Source organism: Pseudopodoces humilis, chromosome 12, assembly GCF_049639895.1.
Source record: "Pseudopodoces humilis isolate 2021_Gansu_Grassland_sample_001 chromosome 12, ASM4963989v1, whole genome shotgun sequence".
Taxonomy (NCBI): Eukaryota; Metazoa; Chordata; class Aves; order Passeriformes; family Paridae; genus Pseudopodoces; species Pseudopodoces humilis.
The window spans coordinates 19,843,718-19,863,085 of NC_142211.1; the positions used below are offsets into that span (position 1 = coordinate 19,843,718).

Below are 19,368 nucleotides of genomic sequence, written 5' to 3' on the forward strand. Positions count from 1 at the left end.
TCATCAATAACTATCATTTAATCATTAATGATTAATAGAACCCCTTTAGTTAACCCCACAATGATGACTTCTTTTAATAATTCACTTGTGTCACCACTGCACGTGCAAGTTTAAATGGAAATGTTAACTAGGGGCGGGAGGTGTCTGTTATTAGGACAAGTGGATGGGGAAAGGCTTTGTTTCCTCTTTGCGCGCAGCTCCATCCTCTTTCTGTGGACAGGGTGAGGCCGCGCGAGCCAGTTGTCACTGCTCTGGACACAGCTCCTTGCGTTTTCCCCCCCACTGGAGAGCAGACGACATTCTCCGATAACGCGCGGCGTCTGTCCATTCCTTTATAGTCCCTAGTCTCGGGGAGGGGGAGGTTGGTGACTCCGCAGGCAAAGGCGACGGTGCTGTAAGCCGCCTCACGTCTGTTTTGTGCTCTCTTTCCCCTCGTGTAGGACCGCGCTGGTGTGTAGGCCTCAGCAACAGCCACAAGGGGGCGGAGCTGACGCGAGCGGACCAGCTGGTTCAGATCCCTCCTTCATCCACCCTTCTCCCTCAATTATTTTTTTCGTCTTCTTTTCGTCTTTCTCCTGTGCGTTGCGCGTCTCATTCCGTGCTGCTGCCGCAGAAGGAAAGTGATGGTGGCACCGCCAGCTTCTTGCCCCCACACCATCTTGCCTTTCGCTCTCCCAGAAATAGTCTGAAGCCATCTGCAGCGCCTCCGACATCGGCTGTGGGGTTTCTCGCTCCGCCCCCTTCCAGGAGTAGGTACGCGGGCGCTGAAGAGTGGCTGCGGGAGGATGTGGATTCGATTTCTGAGTTGTTAGCGCGGTGGTGTTGTGCGCAAAGGAGCGCTGCGGGGGTGCTTGACCCCCCTCGGGGTGTTTTTGCTGCCTTCCGCGAGGAAGGGCAGGGCATCTATCGTTTTCCCCGGCAGACTCTCACTCTGACACGACGGGTACTGCGGCGGGTGGCCGCGGGCCAGGGTGGCACACACACTACTACTCCCTCCTTAGTTGGGGCAGACAGGGAGCGAGACAATGAAGCTTCCTCAGTCTTCGATGGGAGAGGAGCTGTTTTTTTGTTTGCTTTTTCTCCTTAGAACGGTAGCTTTCACGTCTTTGTGTTTTGGTGTCGGGAGGGGGTGGGGTGAGGCGGGTGTGTGGAGGCGATGGCGACTAAAACCACGCTTTGAGCACTTGGCGGTGCCGCCCTTTTTGTCTGGATTATCGAGCTGCATTTAATTGTCATTGGGAAATGCTTGGGTTTGATTCGCGTTCTTCGCATATACTTCGTCTTTTTGCTTCACCTAGATCACTGTTAGAGAGGTGTATACCTGAAATATCCTTGCTGGGTTTTTTTTGTTTTGTGTTTGTGTTTTTTATGGTCCATTTTCTAGCTGAGGATATTCAGGTAAAAGAAATATTTAACCAGCCAGTTTAGGTTTTATTATTGATTTAAAATTAGTTAGTATTTGTATTCCCTTATTATATTAAGTAATTAAGTTAATCTAGTACCTAAAGGAGGCCTACAATAAAGTAGGTGAGGGATTTTTTACAAGGGCATGTAGTGATAAGAAAAGGGGGAATGGCTTTTAACTAAAAGAGGGTAGGTTTAGATTAGATATTAGGAAGAAATTATTTGCTATAAAGGTGGTGTGACACTGGAACAGGTTGCCCAAAGAAATTGTGGATTCACAATCTCTGGAAGTGTTCAAGGCCGGGCTGGATGGGGCCCTGAGCAACCTCATCTAATGAAAGATTCCCTGACTGTGGCAGGGGGTTGGAACTAGATGATTTTTAAGAACCTTTCCAACCCAAACCATTCTAGGAGTCTGTGAAGTATTAGGGTAACTTGAAATGCTTTTATTATGTATTTCACATAGTTCATAAATTGTTTCTTGGAAGTGCACTTGCTGTGCACAAAAGCTTAATTATATTTGCCACTCAAATAATCTAAATATCTGCTGTTATTAGAGTTGACTATGCCTCAGATTAGTTGTAATTTGGAATGAAAAGATGTCTTAGTTATGAGACTGTTAACTTTAATAATAACAAAGTATTTATGTTCCCCTTTTAGTTTGGCTGGGTAAATTTGCCAGTAACTGTGAAGGTCAGTGGTGTAAATTATTACTGTTTGAGTTAACACACTGAAAAAAATAGCTCCTTTTTATTGTGAGATCAGGGTTAAACAGGGATATCTCTTAAGTGTTAAGACTCTTTTTGGAGGTAAGAGAGATAATTATATTTTTTGTAAAAGTTTGGTTGTAACCAGTCAACCAAAAGCTTGGGGAATGTAAGGTTGTGAGAGTGTAATATGTTAGGTCTCAGATCATAGCCAGTTTTTTGTTCTTGCTGTGAAATAGAGATGAAAATGACTGAGATGACTGCCTCATGATGCTGCATTTTCTTGACTGAAGTATCTGCACTCTCTTTTCCTCTAGAAAAGAAGCTGTAGTCATGTTAATTGAATTTCATGTTTTCCTCTTATAGTGGGTATATGCTTGGCTGCTTCAGTTCTGTGGGTTGTAGGAGTTGGCAGCTTTCAGAGATATAAATAGAAGTTGATTTCAGAGGCCCTTGTTGACAAGGTTTTGTGTCTGAGCCTTTAGATTAGTCTGTCACACTGCAGCCTGGTGACAGGCAGAAGCTAATGTGCTCAACCATGTGACCCAAGTATTATGATCCAATTATTAAAAATTTTTAGAGAGGTGCCTCTGCCCAAATTAAGGTGCAAATGAGAGCATATGCTGAAGTCAATAGTATGGATTTTATTTAATAGTAAATGTGTGTGAGAGAGATAGAAAGAAATAGAAAAAGAGGTGGGGGGGAGAGAAAGAGAATGACAGATTAAGTAGGAAACCTCATCACTCTGGATCCCGACGGTGTCCTGTTGATCCTCTTCTTGTCTTCTCAGTCGTGAGGGTCCAGCAAAACAGAGTTCAATGGATTAATATACGTTTGGGCCAGGTGTGAATGCATAGGTGCCTCCCCTGGGGAGGGCAAGTTTGACACTGTCTCTTGCAACAGACTCTGGATCTGTTGCATTACTTTGCATCATGTGCAGTCGTCTGGTGTAAAGCCTCAGGAACCAGTCTGGTGGGCGCTTCGGGGGGTCTTTGATGGTTTACAACACCTTCTTAAGCTGCCTCTCATGTGAATGTCCCGTGTGGATGTGGCTTTCCCAGGGTGGGGGGTTTTACAACTGAGCCAGCTTGTGTAAAGGAAGATGGATGTTAACACCCTCTGACCAGAGATTACTACACACACCCAAAAACTTTCCTCCTCCTCCCTTGGTTGGGAGCAGTGTGTGCAAACTTGGCCTCAGCAGATGAGCCTGTGGGCTATGGCCTCACCCACCCCAAACCCAGCCAGAGCTGATTTTTAGGACAGCTGCTGGGTTTGGCTTTCTTGTGGATACATTCTTCTCCCTCAGCCTTGTTTACTTCTCCCTAGACCTGAGATAATTGGACAGTAGTGTCACCTTATTTCAGGTTCTATTAGGCAGCTTAACTCACAGTCTAAGGTTCCAGTCAGGAGGCAAATACAGGAAGGGGTGGGCTTTGGTGGTCACAGCTTCTTTATACAGTTTTGCCATAATGGGAAAAATTCATAACAATATTTAAGCTATTAACCATAACATTTCAGTCTCTCACACCAAGTTTCTGAGAAACATTCAGGAAAGCAGATACATAATGATATTTGCTTGTTTTTCAGGGTAATAGAACTGAATTTGTAAGGCCTTAGGTACTGACTGATCTTAGAAAAGTTAGTAAGGAAGAATTGCAGAAGTCTGTAATCTGTCTTTTCAGAAAGCTTTACTTTTGCTGTTGGTTCAAAATATTAAATGGCATATTTTAGTGTTCTGATTATTAGATTAAACTCTGGAAAGTGTATTATAACCTAGTCAGGTGATACCTAGAACTGAAAGAGTGAAAAAGCAAAATTTCTTAAGCATTGGATAACAACTTGATCTTTTTTTTTTTAATAAGCAGCATGTATTTCAGGTAGTGAAGGACTGTGTGAAAAAGAGCTATAAATACTCATTAGTAATATGTTAATATCATCATGTCCTGGTTTAGGGCAAATTTGGGAGAAAACCTCCAATGGGGGCCCCCCCCCAGGAAGCAAACCCATGTGGCCCTTTTCTCTCACCCCCTAACCGGTTCGGGAAGTGATTTCTTTGAGAGAAGTGGAAAAACTTGTTTATTTCATAGGCACAGCACTACCCAGCACAAAAATGAATTATATCAAATTACAAAACTTCTCGCCCTTCAGAAGAGATGACAAACTTCAGAGGGTCTCTTTCCTGTGGGTGTTTGCTCTGTTATCAGTCCCTCTGGCGCTGGAAAATGCCGCTGCTCAGGCTGGGCTCTCGGTAGTCCATGGGTGCAAGCTCCAGGTGCTCCCCTGAGTCCCCAGTCCAGAGCAGGTTCGATTCGTTTCAGAAAAGGGAAAGAAAAGAGTCCAGGAAGACCTCTCTGCTCCGGCTAGTTGGAAAGCCAAGGCGATCTGTGTCTTGTTGTCTGTCTGTGCTGTAGTCAAAACTCCCGATACGGGGGGGGGAGCAAGTACAGTCTCTGATAACAGACTCGGTGCTTCTTTTCCACTCACTTTTACTCTCAGATGGAATTTTAAGGATACAAAACCTGTGTCTGGGTTAGGTGGACGAATGGGGATACAATTTAACATCATCAACCCAGGACATTCCACCCCTTATCCCCATATAGTCGACTTACTACCAAAACTAACATTCCAACTCTGCACACATTTACATACATAGAAACTTCCCCTCCGTTCCACCCAAAAAAATACAAGCAATATATCCATCATGCCCCTGTCAAGCCCCACAACAAGCTACTGAATCCAGACTCCCACGCTGGAGAGCTGCAGGATTCCCCACTCTCTCATTTTACTCACTCAAAACACCATCTTTCACCTGCTCATATACCTTCAACACTTACACATTTCCTTCTATTTCATGTCTGCGTGGTTTAATGTATAGACAATGGCAGTAACCTTTTACCCAATGATCAGGTCTCCCTGAGGTACACATCGTGTTGTTCCATCTATCTGCATTATCCACCATGTACAACCTGGTCCTTGAGCAAAGACAACCCCATGAATGGGTTTGTCTGTGCTCGAGGTAGAATTGACCCAAACTGTCTTCCCTAGCAGACCTCTGACATGTACCACTGGGACTTTGTCTCCGTCTGCTACATGTAAAGACTCAGACTGGGCAGGACCTGCTCGGTTAGTGGAACCTCTGGTGTTGACTAACCAGGTGGCCTTTGCTAGATGTTGCTCCCAGTTTTTAAAAGATCCTCCACCCAGTGCCTTTAAGGTGATTTTTAATAGTCCATTGTACCTCTCCACTTTCCCAGCTGCTGGTGCATGGTAAGGGATATGGTACACCCACTCAATGCCATGTTCCCTAGCCCAGGTGTTTATAAGGCTGTGCTTGAAATGAGTCCCATTGTCTGACTCAATCCTCTCAGGGGTACCATGCCTCCAAAGGACCTGCTTTTCAGGTCCCAGGATGGTGTTACGGGCTGTAGCATGAGGCACAGGGTAGGTTTCCAACCATCCTGTGGTGGCTTCTACCATCGTGAGCACGTAGCGCTTGCCTTGGCGGGTTTGGGGCAGTGTGATGTAGTCAATCTGCCAGGCCTCCCCATACTTGTATCTGGACCACCTCCCACCGTACCAGAGGGGCTTCAACCGCTTGGCCTGCTTGATCGTGGCACATGTCTCACAGTCATGAATAACCTGAGAAATGCTGTCCATGGTTAAATCCACCCCTCGGTCTCGTGCCCACTTATAGGTGGCATCTCTACCCTGATGACCTGAGGCATCATGAGCCCATCGGGCTAGGAACAACTCTCCCTTATGTTCCCAATCCAAATCTATTTTTGACACTTGTATCTTTGCAGCCTGATCTACCTGCTTATTATTTTGGTGTTCCTCATTAGCTCTACTCTTGGGGACATGGGCATCTACGTGGCGGACTTTCACTGGTAGTGTCCCTACCCTGGTAGCAATATCTTTCCACTCTTTAGCAGCCCAAATTGGTTTTCTTCTACACTGTCAATTAGCCTCTATCCACCTCTCCAACCATCCCCACAGAGCATTGGCCACCATCCATGAATCCGTGTAGAGGTAGAGTTTTGGCCACCTCTCTCTTTCAGCAATGTCCAGGGCCAGCTGAACAGCTTTGAGTTCCGCAAGTTGACTTGATTCACCTTCTCCTTCAGTGGCCTCTGCGACCTGTCGTGTGGGGCTCCATACGGCTGCTTTCCACTTCCGGTTCATCCCTACGATGCGACAGGAACCATCAGTGAAAAGAGCGTAGCATGTTTCTTCTGCTGGCAGCTGGTTGTATGGTGGAGCTTCTTCAGCCCTTGTCACTTCCTCTTGTTCTTCATCTGTGAGACCAAAATTTTCACCTTCAGAAGTCCTACTGTAGATGGATTCTCGGACAGTCCAGGCAAGGTGTTCAGTTGCTGGACACCCTCTGTCTCCACAGCTGCTATCCCAAATGCCCACCTGAATCCTTTTGGGTCTTTGAAATACCCACTTCGGAGGTAGTCTATGCCCAAAATGCATGGGGCCTCTGGGCCTGTCACAATAGGGTGTTTCTTCCATTCATTTCCAGTCAGGCTCACGTCTGCTTCCACCAAGGTAAAATCCTGCGATCCCCCTGTCACACCAGCAATAGAAATAGATTCTGCCCCTGTCCTGGTTTAGGGCAAAATTTGGGAGAAAACCTCCAGTGGGGCTCCCCCTGGGAAGCAAACCCACGTGGCCCTTTTTTTCCCACCCCCCAACCGGTTCGGGAAGAGATTTCTCTGAGAGAAGTGGAAAAAACCTGTTTATTTCACAGGCACAGCACTACCCAGCACAAAAATGAACGATATCAAATTACAAAACCTCTCGCCCTTCAGAAGAGATGACAAACTTCAGAGGGTCTCTTTCCTGTAGGTGTTCGCTCTGTTATCAGTCCCTCTGGCGCTGGAAAATGCCGCTGCCCAGGCTGGGCTCTCGGTAGTCCATGGGTGCAAGCTCCAGGTGCTCCCCTGAGTCCCCAGTCCAGAGCAGGTTCGATTCGTTTCAGAAAAGGGAAAGAAAAGAGTCCAGGAAGACCTCTCTGCTCCGGCTAGTTGGAAAGCCAAGGCGATCTGTGTCTTGTTGTCTGTCTGTGCTGTAGTCAAAACTCCCGATACGGGGGGGGGAGCAAGTACAGTCTCTGATAACAGACTCGGTGCTTCTTTTCCACTCACTTTTACTCTCAGATGGAATTTTAAGGATACAAAACCTGTGTCTGGGTTAGGTGGACGAATGGGGATACAATTTAACATCATCAACCCAGGACATTCCACCCCTTATCCCCATATAGTCGACTTACTACCAAAACTAACATTCCAACTCTGCACACATTTACATACATAGAAACTTCCCCTCCGTTCCACCCAAAAAAATACAAGCAATATATCCATCATGCCCCTGTCAAGCCCCACAACAAGCTACTGAATCCAGACTCCCACGCTGGAGAGCTGCAGGATTCCCCACTCTCTCATTTTACTCACTCAAAACACCATCTTTCACCTGCTCATACCTTCAACACTTACACATTTCCTTCTATTTCATGTCTGCGTGGTTTAATGTATAGACAATGGCAGTAACCTTTTACCCAATGATCAGGTCTCCCTGAGGTACACATCGTGTTGTTCCATCTATCTGCATTATCCACCATGTACAACCTGGTCCTTGAGCAAAGACAACCCCATGAATGGGTTTGTCTGTGCTCGAGGTAGAATTGACCCAAACTGTCTTCCCTAGCAGACCTCTGACATGTACCACTGGGACTTTGTCTCCGTCTGCTACATGTAAAGACTCAGACTGGGCAGGACCTGCTCGGTTAGTGGAACCTCTGGTGTTGACTAACCAGGTGGCCTTTGCTAGATGTTGCTCCCAGTTTTTAAAAGATCCTCCACCCAGTGCCTTTAAGGTGATTTTTAATAGTCCATTGTACCTCTCCACTTTCCCAGCTGCTGGTGCATGGTAAGGGATATGGTACACCCACTCAATGCCATGTTCCCTAGCCCAGGTGTTTATAAGGCTGTGCTTGAAATGAGTCCCATTGTCTGACTCAATCCTCTCAGGGGTACCATGCCTCCAAAGGACCTGCTTTTCAGGTCCCAGGATGGTGTTACGGGCTGTAGCATGAGGCACAGGGTAGGTTTCCAACCATCCTGTGGTGGCTTCTACCATCGTGAGCACGTAGCGCTTGCCTTGGCGGGTTTGGGGCAGTGTGATGTAGTCAATCTGCCAGGCCTCCCCATACTTGTATCTGGACCACCTCCCACCGTACCAGAGGGGCTTCAACCGCTTGGCCTGCTTGATCGTGGCACATGTCTCACAGTCATGAATAACCTGAGAAATGCTGTCCATGGTTAAATCCACCCCTCGGTCTCGTGCCCACTTATAGGTGGCATCTCTACCCTGATGACCTGAGGCATCATGAGCCCATCGGGCTAGGAACAACTCTCCCTTATGTTCCCAATCCAAATCTATTTTTGACACTTGTATCTTTGCAGCCTGATCTACCTGCTTATTATTTTGGTGTTCCTCATTAGCTCTACTCTTGGGGACATGGGCATCTACGTGGCGGACTTTCACTGGTAGTGTCCCTACCCTGGTAGCAATATCTTTCCACTCTTTAGCAGCCCAAATTGGTTTTCTTCTACACTGTCAATTAGCCTCTATCCACCTCTCCAACCATCCCCACAGAGCATTGGCCACCATCCATGAATCCGTGTAGAGGTAGAGTTTTGGCCACCTCTCTCTTTCAGCAATGTCCAGGGCCAGCTGAACAGCTTTGAGTTCCGCAAGTTGACTTGATTCACCTTCTCCTTCAGTGGCCTCTGCGACCTGTCGTGTGGGGCTCCATACGGCTGCTTTCCACTTCCGGTTCATCCCTACGATGCGACAGGAACCATCAGTGAAAAGAGCGTAGCGTGTTTCTTCTGCTGGCAGCTGGTTGTATGGTGGAGCTTCTTCAGCCCTTGTCACTTCCTCTTGTTCTTCATCTGTGAGACCAAAATTTTCACCTTCAGAAGTCCTACTGTAGATGGATTCTCGGACAGTCCAGGCAAGGTGTTCAGTTGCTGGACACCCTCTGTCTCCACAGCTGCTATCCCAAATGCCCACCTGAATCCTTTTGGGTCTTTGAAATACCCACTTCGGAGGTAGTCTATGCCCAAAATGCATGGGGCCTCTGGGCCTGTCACAATAGGGTGTTTCTTCCATTCATTTCCAGTCAGGCTCACGTCTGCTTCCACCAAGGTAAAATCCTGCGATCCCCCTGTCACACCAGCAATAGAAATAGATTCTGCCCCTGTCCTGGTTTAGGGCAAAATTTGGGAGAAAACCTCCAGTGGGGCTCCCCCTGGGAAGCAAACCCACGTGGCCCTTTTTTTCCCACCCCCCAACCGGTTCGGGAAGAGATTTCTCTGAGAGAAGTGGAAAAAACCTGTTTATTTCACAGGCACAGCACTACCCAGCACAAAAATGAACGATATCAAATTACAAAACCTCTCGCCCTTCAGAAGAGATGACAAACTTCAGAGGGTCTCTTTCCTGTAGGTGTTCGCTCTGTTATCAGTCCCTCTGGCGCTGGAAAATGCCGCTGCCCAGGCTGGGCTCCCGGTAGTCCACGGGTGCGAGCTCCCGGTGCTCCTCCGAGTACCCAGTCCAGAGCAGGTTCGATTCGTTTCAAAAAAAGGAAAGAAAACAGTCCAGGAAGACCTCTCTGCTCCGGCTAGTTGGAAAGCCAAGGCGATCTGTGTCTTGTTGTCTGTCTGTGCTGTAGTCAAAACTCCCGATGCGGGGGGAGAGCAAGTACAGTCTCTGATAACAGACTCGGTGCTTCTTTTCCACTCACTTTTACTCTCAGATGGAATTTTAAGAATACAAAACCTGTGTCTGGGTTAGGTGGACGAATGGGGATACAATTTAACATCATAATCAACCCAGGACAGCCCCTACATGTCTTGATGGGATCAGCGTGCACTGTGCACCAGTGTCAACCAAAGCCTCATATCATTGTGGTTCTGATGTGCCAGGCCAATGAATCTACACAGTCCAAAAAACATGATTTTCCCTAGCCTCTACCTGGCTAGAGGCAGGGCCCCTCTAAGCCTGGTTATCCTTCTTTCCTTTGGTATATGTCTTGGATGTTCCTTCAAGGGGATCGGACATGTCATCATCATCATACCTGGCAGTTCGGCTACGTGCAACTGGAGCTGCTTCTCTTTTGGTGGAACTTCCTTTGTGACTCTTCTCCTCCTTCAATTCACGCACCCGTTGTGCCAGAGCTGCAGTAGATTTCCCATCTTATCTCCTCATGTTTTCTCCGCAATCACGCAGGAAGAGCCACAGCTCAGCTCGTGGGGTATACCTTCTCTCCCGATCTGGGGAACGCCTGCGTTGAGTGCCAGGTCCTCTGATCTGTACTGCTGAGATTTGGAGAAGGTCCTATTTAATCCCATCTCTACGTTTCTTGTGATTCCCCTCTATCTTATCTTCTAATTTCTGCAGACGTGTTTCCACAGCTGCGATTCTTGCATGTGTGGGGCCATGCACAGCATCTGCATGTGCTTGAAGCTTCTTTGCCATATCCAGCACGGTCTCCTCCCTTTCATCCCGTTTCATCATTGTTAAAGCAGATGCATATTCTTGTGGCCCAAGTCGTACCAATTTTCGCCACATCACAGATGTACATGGCACCAAGTCTGGATTCTTAGTTGGTATGTCATCTGAAAAAACAATCTCTGCCACTGCCATTTCTCTCAGGCGTTGGATCCCTTGTTCGATGGTTTTCCACTGTGTTTGCTGCATGTAGAGGTCATCTACACACAGATATCTTTGGGCTACACTTTCAAGGACCCGTGCCCAGAGACTGTGAGGGTTAGCCCCCCTCATCATCCCCTGGTCGATAACTGGATCATGTGACAGGGATCCCAGATGCCTCGCTTCAGTGCCATCCAGAACTGTAGCTTCACCTGCGGCGTCCCACAGACGGACTAACCAACTAATTATAGATTCATCAGGTCGTCGAGTGTAGTCCTTCCTCAGGCCACGAAGATCTTTCAGGGAAAAGGACTCAATATTAACCTCTGATCTTGTGCCAGTTGCTTTGACTCTTGGTTTTGTGTCAGGGGGCGTTGAGGGTCCTTCTCCTGCATCATCATCATCATCCACTGGTCGATCGGTTTTGTCTGTGCACTTTCCACTTCTTGTGCTAGTAGCAACAGCCATTGGTTGAGGCTTGCTGTCTGGTTTAGCTACCAGCTTTGTAACTGGGAGGTTGGCTGCAGCCTGAGTAATTGGGGTAACTGTTGATTTATCTCCCTGTCCCCTTTCTCCTGTTTGCTGCCCTACAGTATCCAGCAATGTGCGATAAGCATATGCCAGGGCCCAGCTTACTGCAATGATCTTTTTTTCTTTGCAATTATCCTGACACTTCTCTTTCAGGTATTTCCCCACCTCAGCTGGATTCAGAATTTGTTCATGTGGAAAGTCCCAACCTACAGGGTCAGAAAATTCCTTCAGGATTTGGCCCATATCCTCCCATTCTCCACCCCACTCAGGTATTTCCATGCTTGGTTCAGGGGTCTCATCAGTCCCTCTAGAAATCTCAGCCCTCATTCTAGAGAGGCTGAAGACTGTATAGAGGAAACTTGCCAGATTAAATGCCAGAAAGATGGTCTCTTTAACATTCAGGGGAAACTGAACACTCGCCAATAGTGATGTAACCGATTCAGAGGAGAAGAAGGAAAGGAAAGGTTGAAAAGCCTCATCCCCTGCTCTTCCTCCAACAAACTGGGTGCATAACCATACCCATGAATCCTTTATATTTGGAACAGACTGCAGCACCTGAATAAACTTCTTGGAAATCATAATCACTAGGCCCAGCCCAATAGCTATTCTAATCCATGCCCCTCTACTGTAAAAGCTATGTGTTAGGGAAAATACCGGGGCTAGTTGTGGATAAGAAAATAAACCAAGGGACCATAAAGGTATTAAAACCTCAAAAAAGCCTAGCGACCAGAAACACATGAAGGCCTGCACCCCAAAAGACATTATTAATTCAAACAGCATGGCTGGATGGCTAGGGACTGCTTTATCTTATCCCAATACAAAGTAATTGCCACTTCAGTACAGTCAGTACAGGGTTTTTCCACTCTCTCGTGCCACGCGCTGGACGCCAATGAATGTATTTGTCCTGGTTTAGGGCAAATTTGGGAGAAAACCTCCAATGGGGGCCCCCCCCGGGAAGCAAACCCACGTGGCCCTTTTCTCCCACCCCCCAACCGGTTCGGGAAGAGATTTCTCTGAGAGAAGTGGAAAAAACCTGTTTATTTCACAGGCACAGCACTACCCAGCACAGAAATGAACGATATCACATTACAAAACCTCTCGCCCTTCAGAAGAGATGACAAACTTCAGAGGGTCTCTTTCCTGTGGGTGTTCGCTCTGTTATCAGTCCCTCTGGCGCTGGAAAATGCCGCTGCCCAGGCTGGGCTCCCGGTAGTCCACGGGTGCAAGCTCCCGGTGCTCCCCTGAGTCCCCAGTCCAGAGCAGGTTCGATTCGTTTCAGAAAAAGGGAAAGAAAAGAGTCCAGGAAGACCTCTCTGCTCCGGCTAGTTGGAAAGCCAAGGCGATCTGTGTCTTGTTGTCTGTCTGTGCTGTAGTCAAAACTGCCGATGCGGGGGGAGCAAGTACAGTCTCTGATAACAGACTCGGTGCTTCTTTTCCACTCACTTTTACTCTCAGATGGAATTTTAAGGATACAAAACCTGTGTCTGGGTTAGGTGGACGAATGGGGATACAATTTAACGTCATCAACCCAGGACACATCATTAATACCTAAAGCTAAACTTAGTGCTGAAAGATTCTAATTTGAGAGTGGAGCAAATCAAATGAGATTGATGATGATAATGTGTTAGCACTTTTGATAGTGCTTTGAGTGTACCTGCGTGTAATAAGGCCAGAAGTAGTCTTTACTTGTTATAATAACATAGAGCTACAATAAAGATGAGAATATTTTTTAAAGTCTTAGATTTTCTGTTGTGCCCACTGATTCGGTGTATGGCTGTAAAACTGCAAATTCTTAAGTGGTATATCAAAATAAGTACAAATTTGCTTTGTAGTAGTGAAACAAAGGTAGAAATTGTTGAAATCCCATGACCACCAGCAGGCAAGAAGATTGATTTTACTCTTTTCTCCTGCTGTTGATTTACTTGGATCTCAGAAATTTAGATTAACTAGACAAATACTGCTGTCAATTGCAGTTGTCATACTGTTGAGATATATAGTTACAGCTTTTAGTATGGCTATTTTAAGTTATAAAAAGTATTTCTTTATACACTAGAGTTAATTCATGTTTGGTATGCTTGAGTTTTCATGAGCATCAGCAGACAAATTTCCTGTTTTGTGGCTGCCCTTAAAGAGGAAGGCAGTAATCTGAAGTTTTCACTAAAATGTCTAAGTACTATAGGCAGTACTTTCACTAAATCTAAATTTTTGGAGGACAAGTGTGTCCTCAATTTGTAGTAGATTACTTGATTATTATATTCTTAGTTCCCAATGGCAATAAAACTAGGATTTGGTTGCTATATCAGTTTTTCTACTAGCCTTGTTTTGCAGAGGTCAGCTGTCAGTGAAGGTGAAGTATTTTTATTTCTAACTTTTGCAGTTGATGGCAGAGATGAGGGTTAGAATTACCTACCTTTGATAGATGCAGAAGTCTGCCTATATTTTAAAAACAAATTATTTAACTGGCTCTTTGGAAATGCATATAGTGTGCAAATGAAGGTATTTAACAGTCTAAAATAGTTTTATTTTTCTTGGAAGAGCAAAATTTGGTTTAAGCATATTTCAGTAATGCTTTTGGATCATCTGTTTTGAGGGCCTACTGTATGTGTTGTTGCTTGTTAATATTCAGTATTGGGCTATGTATGCAATTTAAGCAAAGTTAAAGGTCTTGTTTTAGAACCGTCCCCTAAAGATATAAAATACAGTTTTAAAATGACTGTTGCCCATCCTTCAGTGATTTTTGTTCTGTTTAACAAATATGTTGTGAAAATACAAACTGCTAACAATGTTATTAGCATCAGAATGATACAAGATCACCATTACTGGAAATGTGGAGCAGTTCTTCTGGAGTCTGCAAAAATAAACTCTGCTAATTACCAAAACTGTTTAGTAGATCCAAACTTGGTCTTGCTTGTTTTACCCATCTAGCTGTGGTTTGTTTGGTTTTTTTCCTACCCTGTAAATGCTCAGAGGTTAATAAATTTTTTGTTGGCCAGTTAATTAAATTTGGTCATAACCTGCACACAGTTTGGTTTCTCATAAGTATATTTCTTCTCAGTATTTCTGTGTGTATTAGGTTTGTGAAGCAGGGTTTTGATAGTGGGGGGGTCACAGGGTGGCTTCTGTGAGAAGCTGCCAGAAGCTTCTGCTATGTCAGATAGAGTCAATGCCAGATGACTTTAAGATGGACCTGCTGCTGGCCAGTCAGAAATGGTGATAGCACCTCTGTGATAACATATTTAAGAAGGGGGGAAAACTGCTGCACAACAGCAGCTGGAAGAGAGAGGCGTGAGAATGTGTGAGAGAAACAACTCTGTAGGCTCACAGATCAGTGGAGGAGGTGCTCCAGGTGATGGAGAGGGGGCTGTGACCCTGAGGGAAGCCCATGCTGGAGCAGGTTTGCTGGTAGCTGTGAAGGACCCATGCTGGAGCAGTCTGTTCCTGAAGGACTGCACCTCATGGAAAGAAAAAGTGGAAGGAACCTACACTGAAGCAGTTTGTGAAGAACTGCAGCATGTGGGAATGACTCACATCAGAAACATTCATGGAAGATTGTTCCCTGTGGGAGGGACCCCACATTGGAGCAGGGGAAGAATGTGAGGAGGGAGGAACAGCAGAGACATGTAACTGACTGCTACCCTCATTCCTTGTAATGCTGGGGGTTGGAAGGCTGGGAGAATAGAAAAATTATGAGTAAAGTTTAGCCCAGGGAGAAGGGAGGGGTGGGGGGAAGGTGTTTTAAGACTTGATTTTGTTTTCTCATTATCCCACTCAGATTTAATTGGTAATAAATTAATTTTTCCCAAATTGAATCTATTTTGTTTGTGATGGTAATTGGTGCATTATCTCCCCTCTCCTTATATCAACTCATGAGCCTTTCATTGTCTTTTTTTCCACCTGACCAGTTAAGGAGGGGGAATGATAGGGCAGCTTGGTGCACACCTGGCATCTAGCCAAGGTCAACCCACTAAACTATGATAATGTTTTTTACCTCTCTTAGATGTTCCTGACAATGTTACTTGTCAATACAATTGAAGTATTGAATTATATATTAACATCCATATAGCCATCTTTAAAAATGCTGATATCACTTTTTGTGGGCAAGGTAAGCAGACCTACTTTAATTCTATAACCCTGTAATCAACTTTGGTGAAATGCCAGTTCTTAATGCAGTTCTTGGTTTTATTTACAGCATTGAAATGGCTCAGGAAACAAACCAGACCCCAGGGCCCATGCTGTGTAGTACAGGATGTGGATTTTATGGAAATCCTAGAACAAATGGCATGTGTTCTGTTTGCTACAAAGAACATCTTCAGCGACAGCAGAATAGTGGTAGAATCAGCCCAATGGGTAAAGGTTTGAGACGTGCTTTTTTTTGTGTGTGTCTTGAAAACATAATGTATAGGTGATGAGATGTATTCAGATTTTCTGATAGCTGCATATTAAAACTATAAATATCAAAGGGGATAATACTTTAAATCACAATAAAAATAAAGATGCTTTTTGTGTAATGTATTCTGGCCTACTTGGTGTTGAACCTTAATTTGGATTTTTACTTACTCTGCTACAGTTGTTTTCTTATACAATCCTTGTGTTTTGGTCATTAACAATATAGTCTATATTAAGAAGATTCAGTAGAATGAGGAATGATTTGAAATGGTTCATAACTGTATTAAAACTTGCTTGACTAACTTGTATTCTATACTTTGTTTACAATTAATTAACTTCTCATATTTCTCTTATATAGGGACAGCTAGTGGTTCAAACAGTCCTACCTCAGACTCTCCATCTGTACAGAGAGCAGATGCTAGCTTAAGCAGCTGTGAAGGCACTGCTAGTAGCACATCTGGAAAATCAAGGTAAGATTATAGAATCATTTAGGTTGGAAAAGACCCTTCAGATCATCGAGTCCAACCATTAACCTAACACTTCCCAGTCCACCACTAAACCATATCCTTAAGTGACCCATCCACATGGCTTTTAAATACCTCCAGGGATGGGGACTCAACCACTTCCCTGGGCAGCCTCTTCCAATGCTTGACCACCCTTTCAGTGAAGAAATTTTTTCTAATATCCAATCTAAACCTCCCCTGGCACAACTTGAGGCCATTTCCTCTTGTCCTATCCCTTGTTACTTGATAGACCAACTCCCACCTCACTACAGCCTCCTTTCAGGTAGTTGTAGAGAGCAATAAGGTCTCCCCTGAGCCTCCTTTTCTCCAGGCCAAACACCCTCAGCCGTTCCTCATAAGACTTGATTTCTAGACCCTTTACCAGATGAAGCTATTATTTTGAGGTTTGAATGAACTGTGAGTATACAGCAAGTTAAAGTAGCATTGCCCTATTACAGAGAGTTTCTGCAGAGGAAAAAATGACAGTGTACTTTACAGTGCTTTATGAATCTTTATAAATTAGGACTAATTAGTGTTTGATGTTGGACTACTACATTTACAAGGACATTTATTGTTTATCTGGGGAAACATTTGCTGCAGTTTGTTTAGTGTCTTCTAGGAAAGAGATAAAAGTACAGGTCAGGAATGTATATCAATGATAACTGATCGGGTAGTCTGATGGATTTTGACAGTTTAAGCTCTTATGTGCTCTAAACTAATGGAATCACCCATTTCACTGTATGTAAACAGAAATGTGCCTGTGGCTGCTTTACCTGTAATGCAGCAAATGACAGAAATGAGCATTTCAAGAGAGGAGAAAGTATCACCAAAAGCAGACATCGAGCCAGGTATGTTTGCAGAGTAATGCTGGATACAACTGACTTAACAGAAGCTGACAATTTATCTACTTTCTCTTAAACAGAAGCTGACAATTTATTTACTTTCTCTTAAATAAGCATCTCTGTGGTGATTTTCTTGAAGAATTGTTGATCATGAATGCTTCTTAAGTATTAATACTCTCAGAATCAAGAAGACTTACTAGTACCAGAACATAGTTTTCAGGTGTGTTCAATTTTAGTACATAACTTTTGACACTTGAGGAGCATTTTGGCTATCAAACCTTCATTTTTTAAAATAAGACACTTAAATTGTATCTGGGTGCAAGATGTTCAATTTTGAAGTCAGTGTTGATTTCTTTATAAAGCCTAGCAGTACAGTTTCTGCTGACTTGTGGTAATCAAAATGGTTTGTTGCATTTGAAGATCAAGGTTTTTAATTCTTCTACAGAAGGATGAGAATGGGGCAGAAGGGAATACTTGATTTAAAATACTAATAAAGACTTCTAAAGGATCTTGTACTAAGTGACTAAAGAGTAGATATAACTGAAATGCTGTTGTGTGGTGTTGTGGTTTTAAAGCAGCAACTAAAAAATCACTAGAAAACTTACTTATTTCTTGCTGTGAGATATGGATTAGAACAAGAGCAAAACAGGCTTAAAACTTAAAAGGAATAAAGAAAGTTTATTAACAAAACTACAAGAATAAGAAAAACAGAATAAAACCTCCAGAAAACCCTTTTCTCCCCCACTACCCAACCATTCTCTTGTTTACATGACAACATAGAGACAAAAAACTTTGGAACTTTGGTGTTTAAAACAGTCCCAATTTCTGCTAGAGTCTTTCCATCAGTCTTTGTAGAGAAACAGAAGTCTTCTTCTGCTAATCTATGGAGTTTCTCACAAGAAAACTATTTCTGTTATAGCTTTCTATTTCTCTGATGCCAGCTGCCTGGAAAAAATCTGCCATCAGTTGTCTCCTCACATTTCACATCACTCTGAGGTGTGTTATGGGTCAAATGAGTCTAGGGATGTCATTTTTAAGGATGAGTTATTCAAAGGCAAAAGTTCTCTTCATATGTCTCTGTGAGCCTCTCTGGAAATGGAAGTTTTCTCTTTGCCTCAAACGGCCCCAAATCTTCAACTATTACTTCTCCCCCTCTGTTCCAGCACTTCACTGTATCATAATTACTCCACTTTTTGCTCAAAATCCACACTTTGAACACTCCATTCCTCCCAATATACTCTGTCATGAATTAAAGGAGTTTTTTTCAGAACACTCTTGTCCATCTTCATAGCTTTAACAGAAAAATATTTCAGCTTATAAAACATCTCCTTGTTCTCTCTTCCCCATCTAAAACTTAATTTTTTCTTTACTGTCTTTGATGGTTTTATGGTATTTTTTTTATGTTGATTATCTCTCTCTCTCTCTCTTCCCCTCTCTCTGGGAAAAGAAGGAGTAATCTGTAAGTCTCATCCAAGTAGTAAAAGAGTTAAAGTCTTGGAAAGCTGCAGATTTTCATGGTGTCAGGTTTCAGTTCAGCGGCAGAAACTGCAAACCAAGTCAGGCCGGCCGGCTCCATTTCTCCCCCCCCCCCCCCCGCCCTCTGCGGCCTTGTCCAGCCTGGAGGGGGAGGGGGGGAAGAGGTCGAGACGGAGCTCTGTTACCTCGTCAGAAGCCAGAAACCAAAGGGAACAAGAGAACCCTGGCTTTACATCTTAAGGTGGTGTTCACAAGTTGATCTCACTTCTTAATGGTTAAAACCGCTGCCAATTCTCAGAAATGACCAATAATTGGTCAGAAGAAAAAACTCGCATCAGCTTTCAGCAGCTTTAACTTCTTTAGCTCTCAAAGCTATCTTAAAGGTAAAGTCACCCCAGGACATGTGGATATAGAGTACTTATGGCATTAATTGTTTAGTAAGAATGTTGAATTTAAAAAGCGAGTGAATTAATGTTCATTATATAGAAGTTTATTCAATATGATATTTTAATGTACTTGTTTGATATCTATAGATATTGATACTTGTTAATTTTAATAGTTCTGAAAGTCTTAAAACACTGAAAGCTGATTTTTAATAGGAAAATGTGTTTGCTACAACTGAAGATAAAAATTACTTATTTTGTGTTGAAAATTCCAGAATGTACCACTAAGCAATGTATTAGATGCATCTTTGTCTTTGTTTAGGACTGCTGTTACAGCTGATAGTTAATTGCTTGGGTTTTGTATACAGGATTTTACTATTTTAGTTGTCATGTTAAAATTGTGACATGAAAT

The 19,368-nt window shown here is 44.0% G+C and overlaps 1 protein-coding gene across 8 annotated transcripts in view; it reads left to right on the forward strand.

Annotated features, from left to right (window-relative positions):
* Positions 1-493: 493 nt before the first annotated feature.
* LOC148183476 (AN1-type zinc finger protein 5-like) overlaps positions 494-19,368 on the forward strand; it is a 38,961-nt gene continuing 20,086 nt past the window's right edge. For 2 of the 8 annotated variants that reach the window (XM_088061508.1, XM_088061513.1), the window contains exons 1-5: positions 617-753; positions 15,364-15,468; positions 15,556-15,719; positions 16,111-16,222; positions 17,006-17,103. In XM_088061508.1, the coding sequence (XP_087917634.1) occupies positions 15,563-15,719; positions 16,111-16,222; positions 17,006-17,103 (367 nt within the window). In that variant the 5' untranslated portion in view covers positions 617-753; positions 15,364-15,468; positions 15,556-15,562. Of the gene's footprint in view, positions 754-1,019; positions 1,092-15,363; positions 15,469-15,517; positions 15,720-16,110; positions 16,223-17,005; positions 17,104-19,368 lie in introns of those variants that run through there. The other 6 variants (XM_088061514.1, XM_088061515.1, XM_088061511.1 and 3 more) reach the window with 5 other exon arrangements.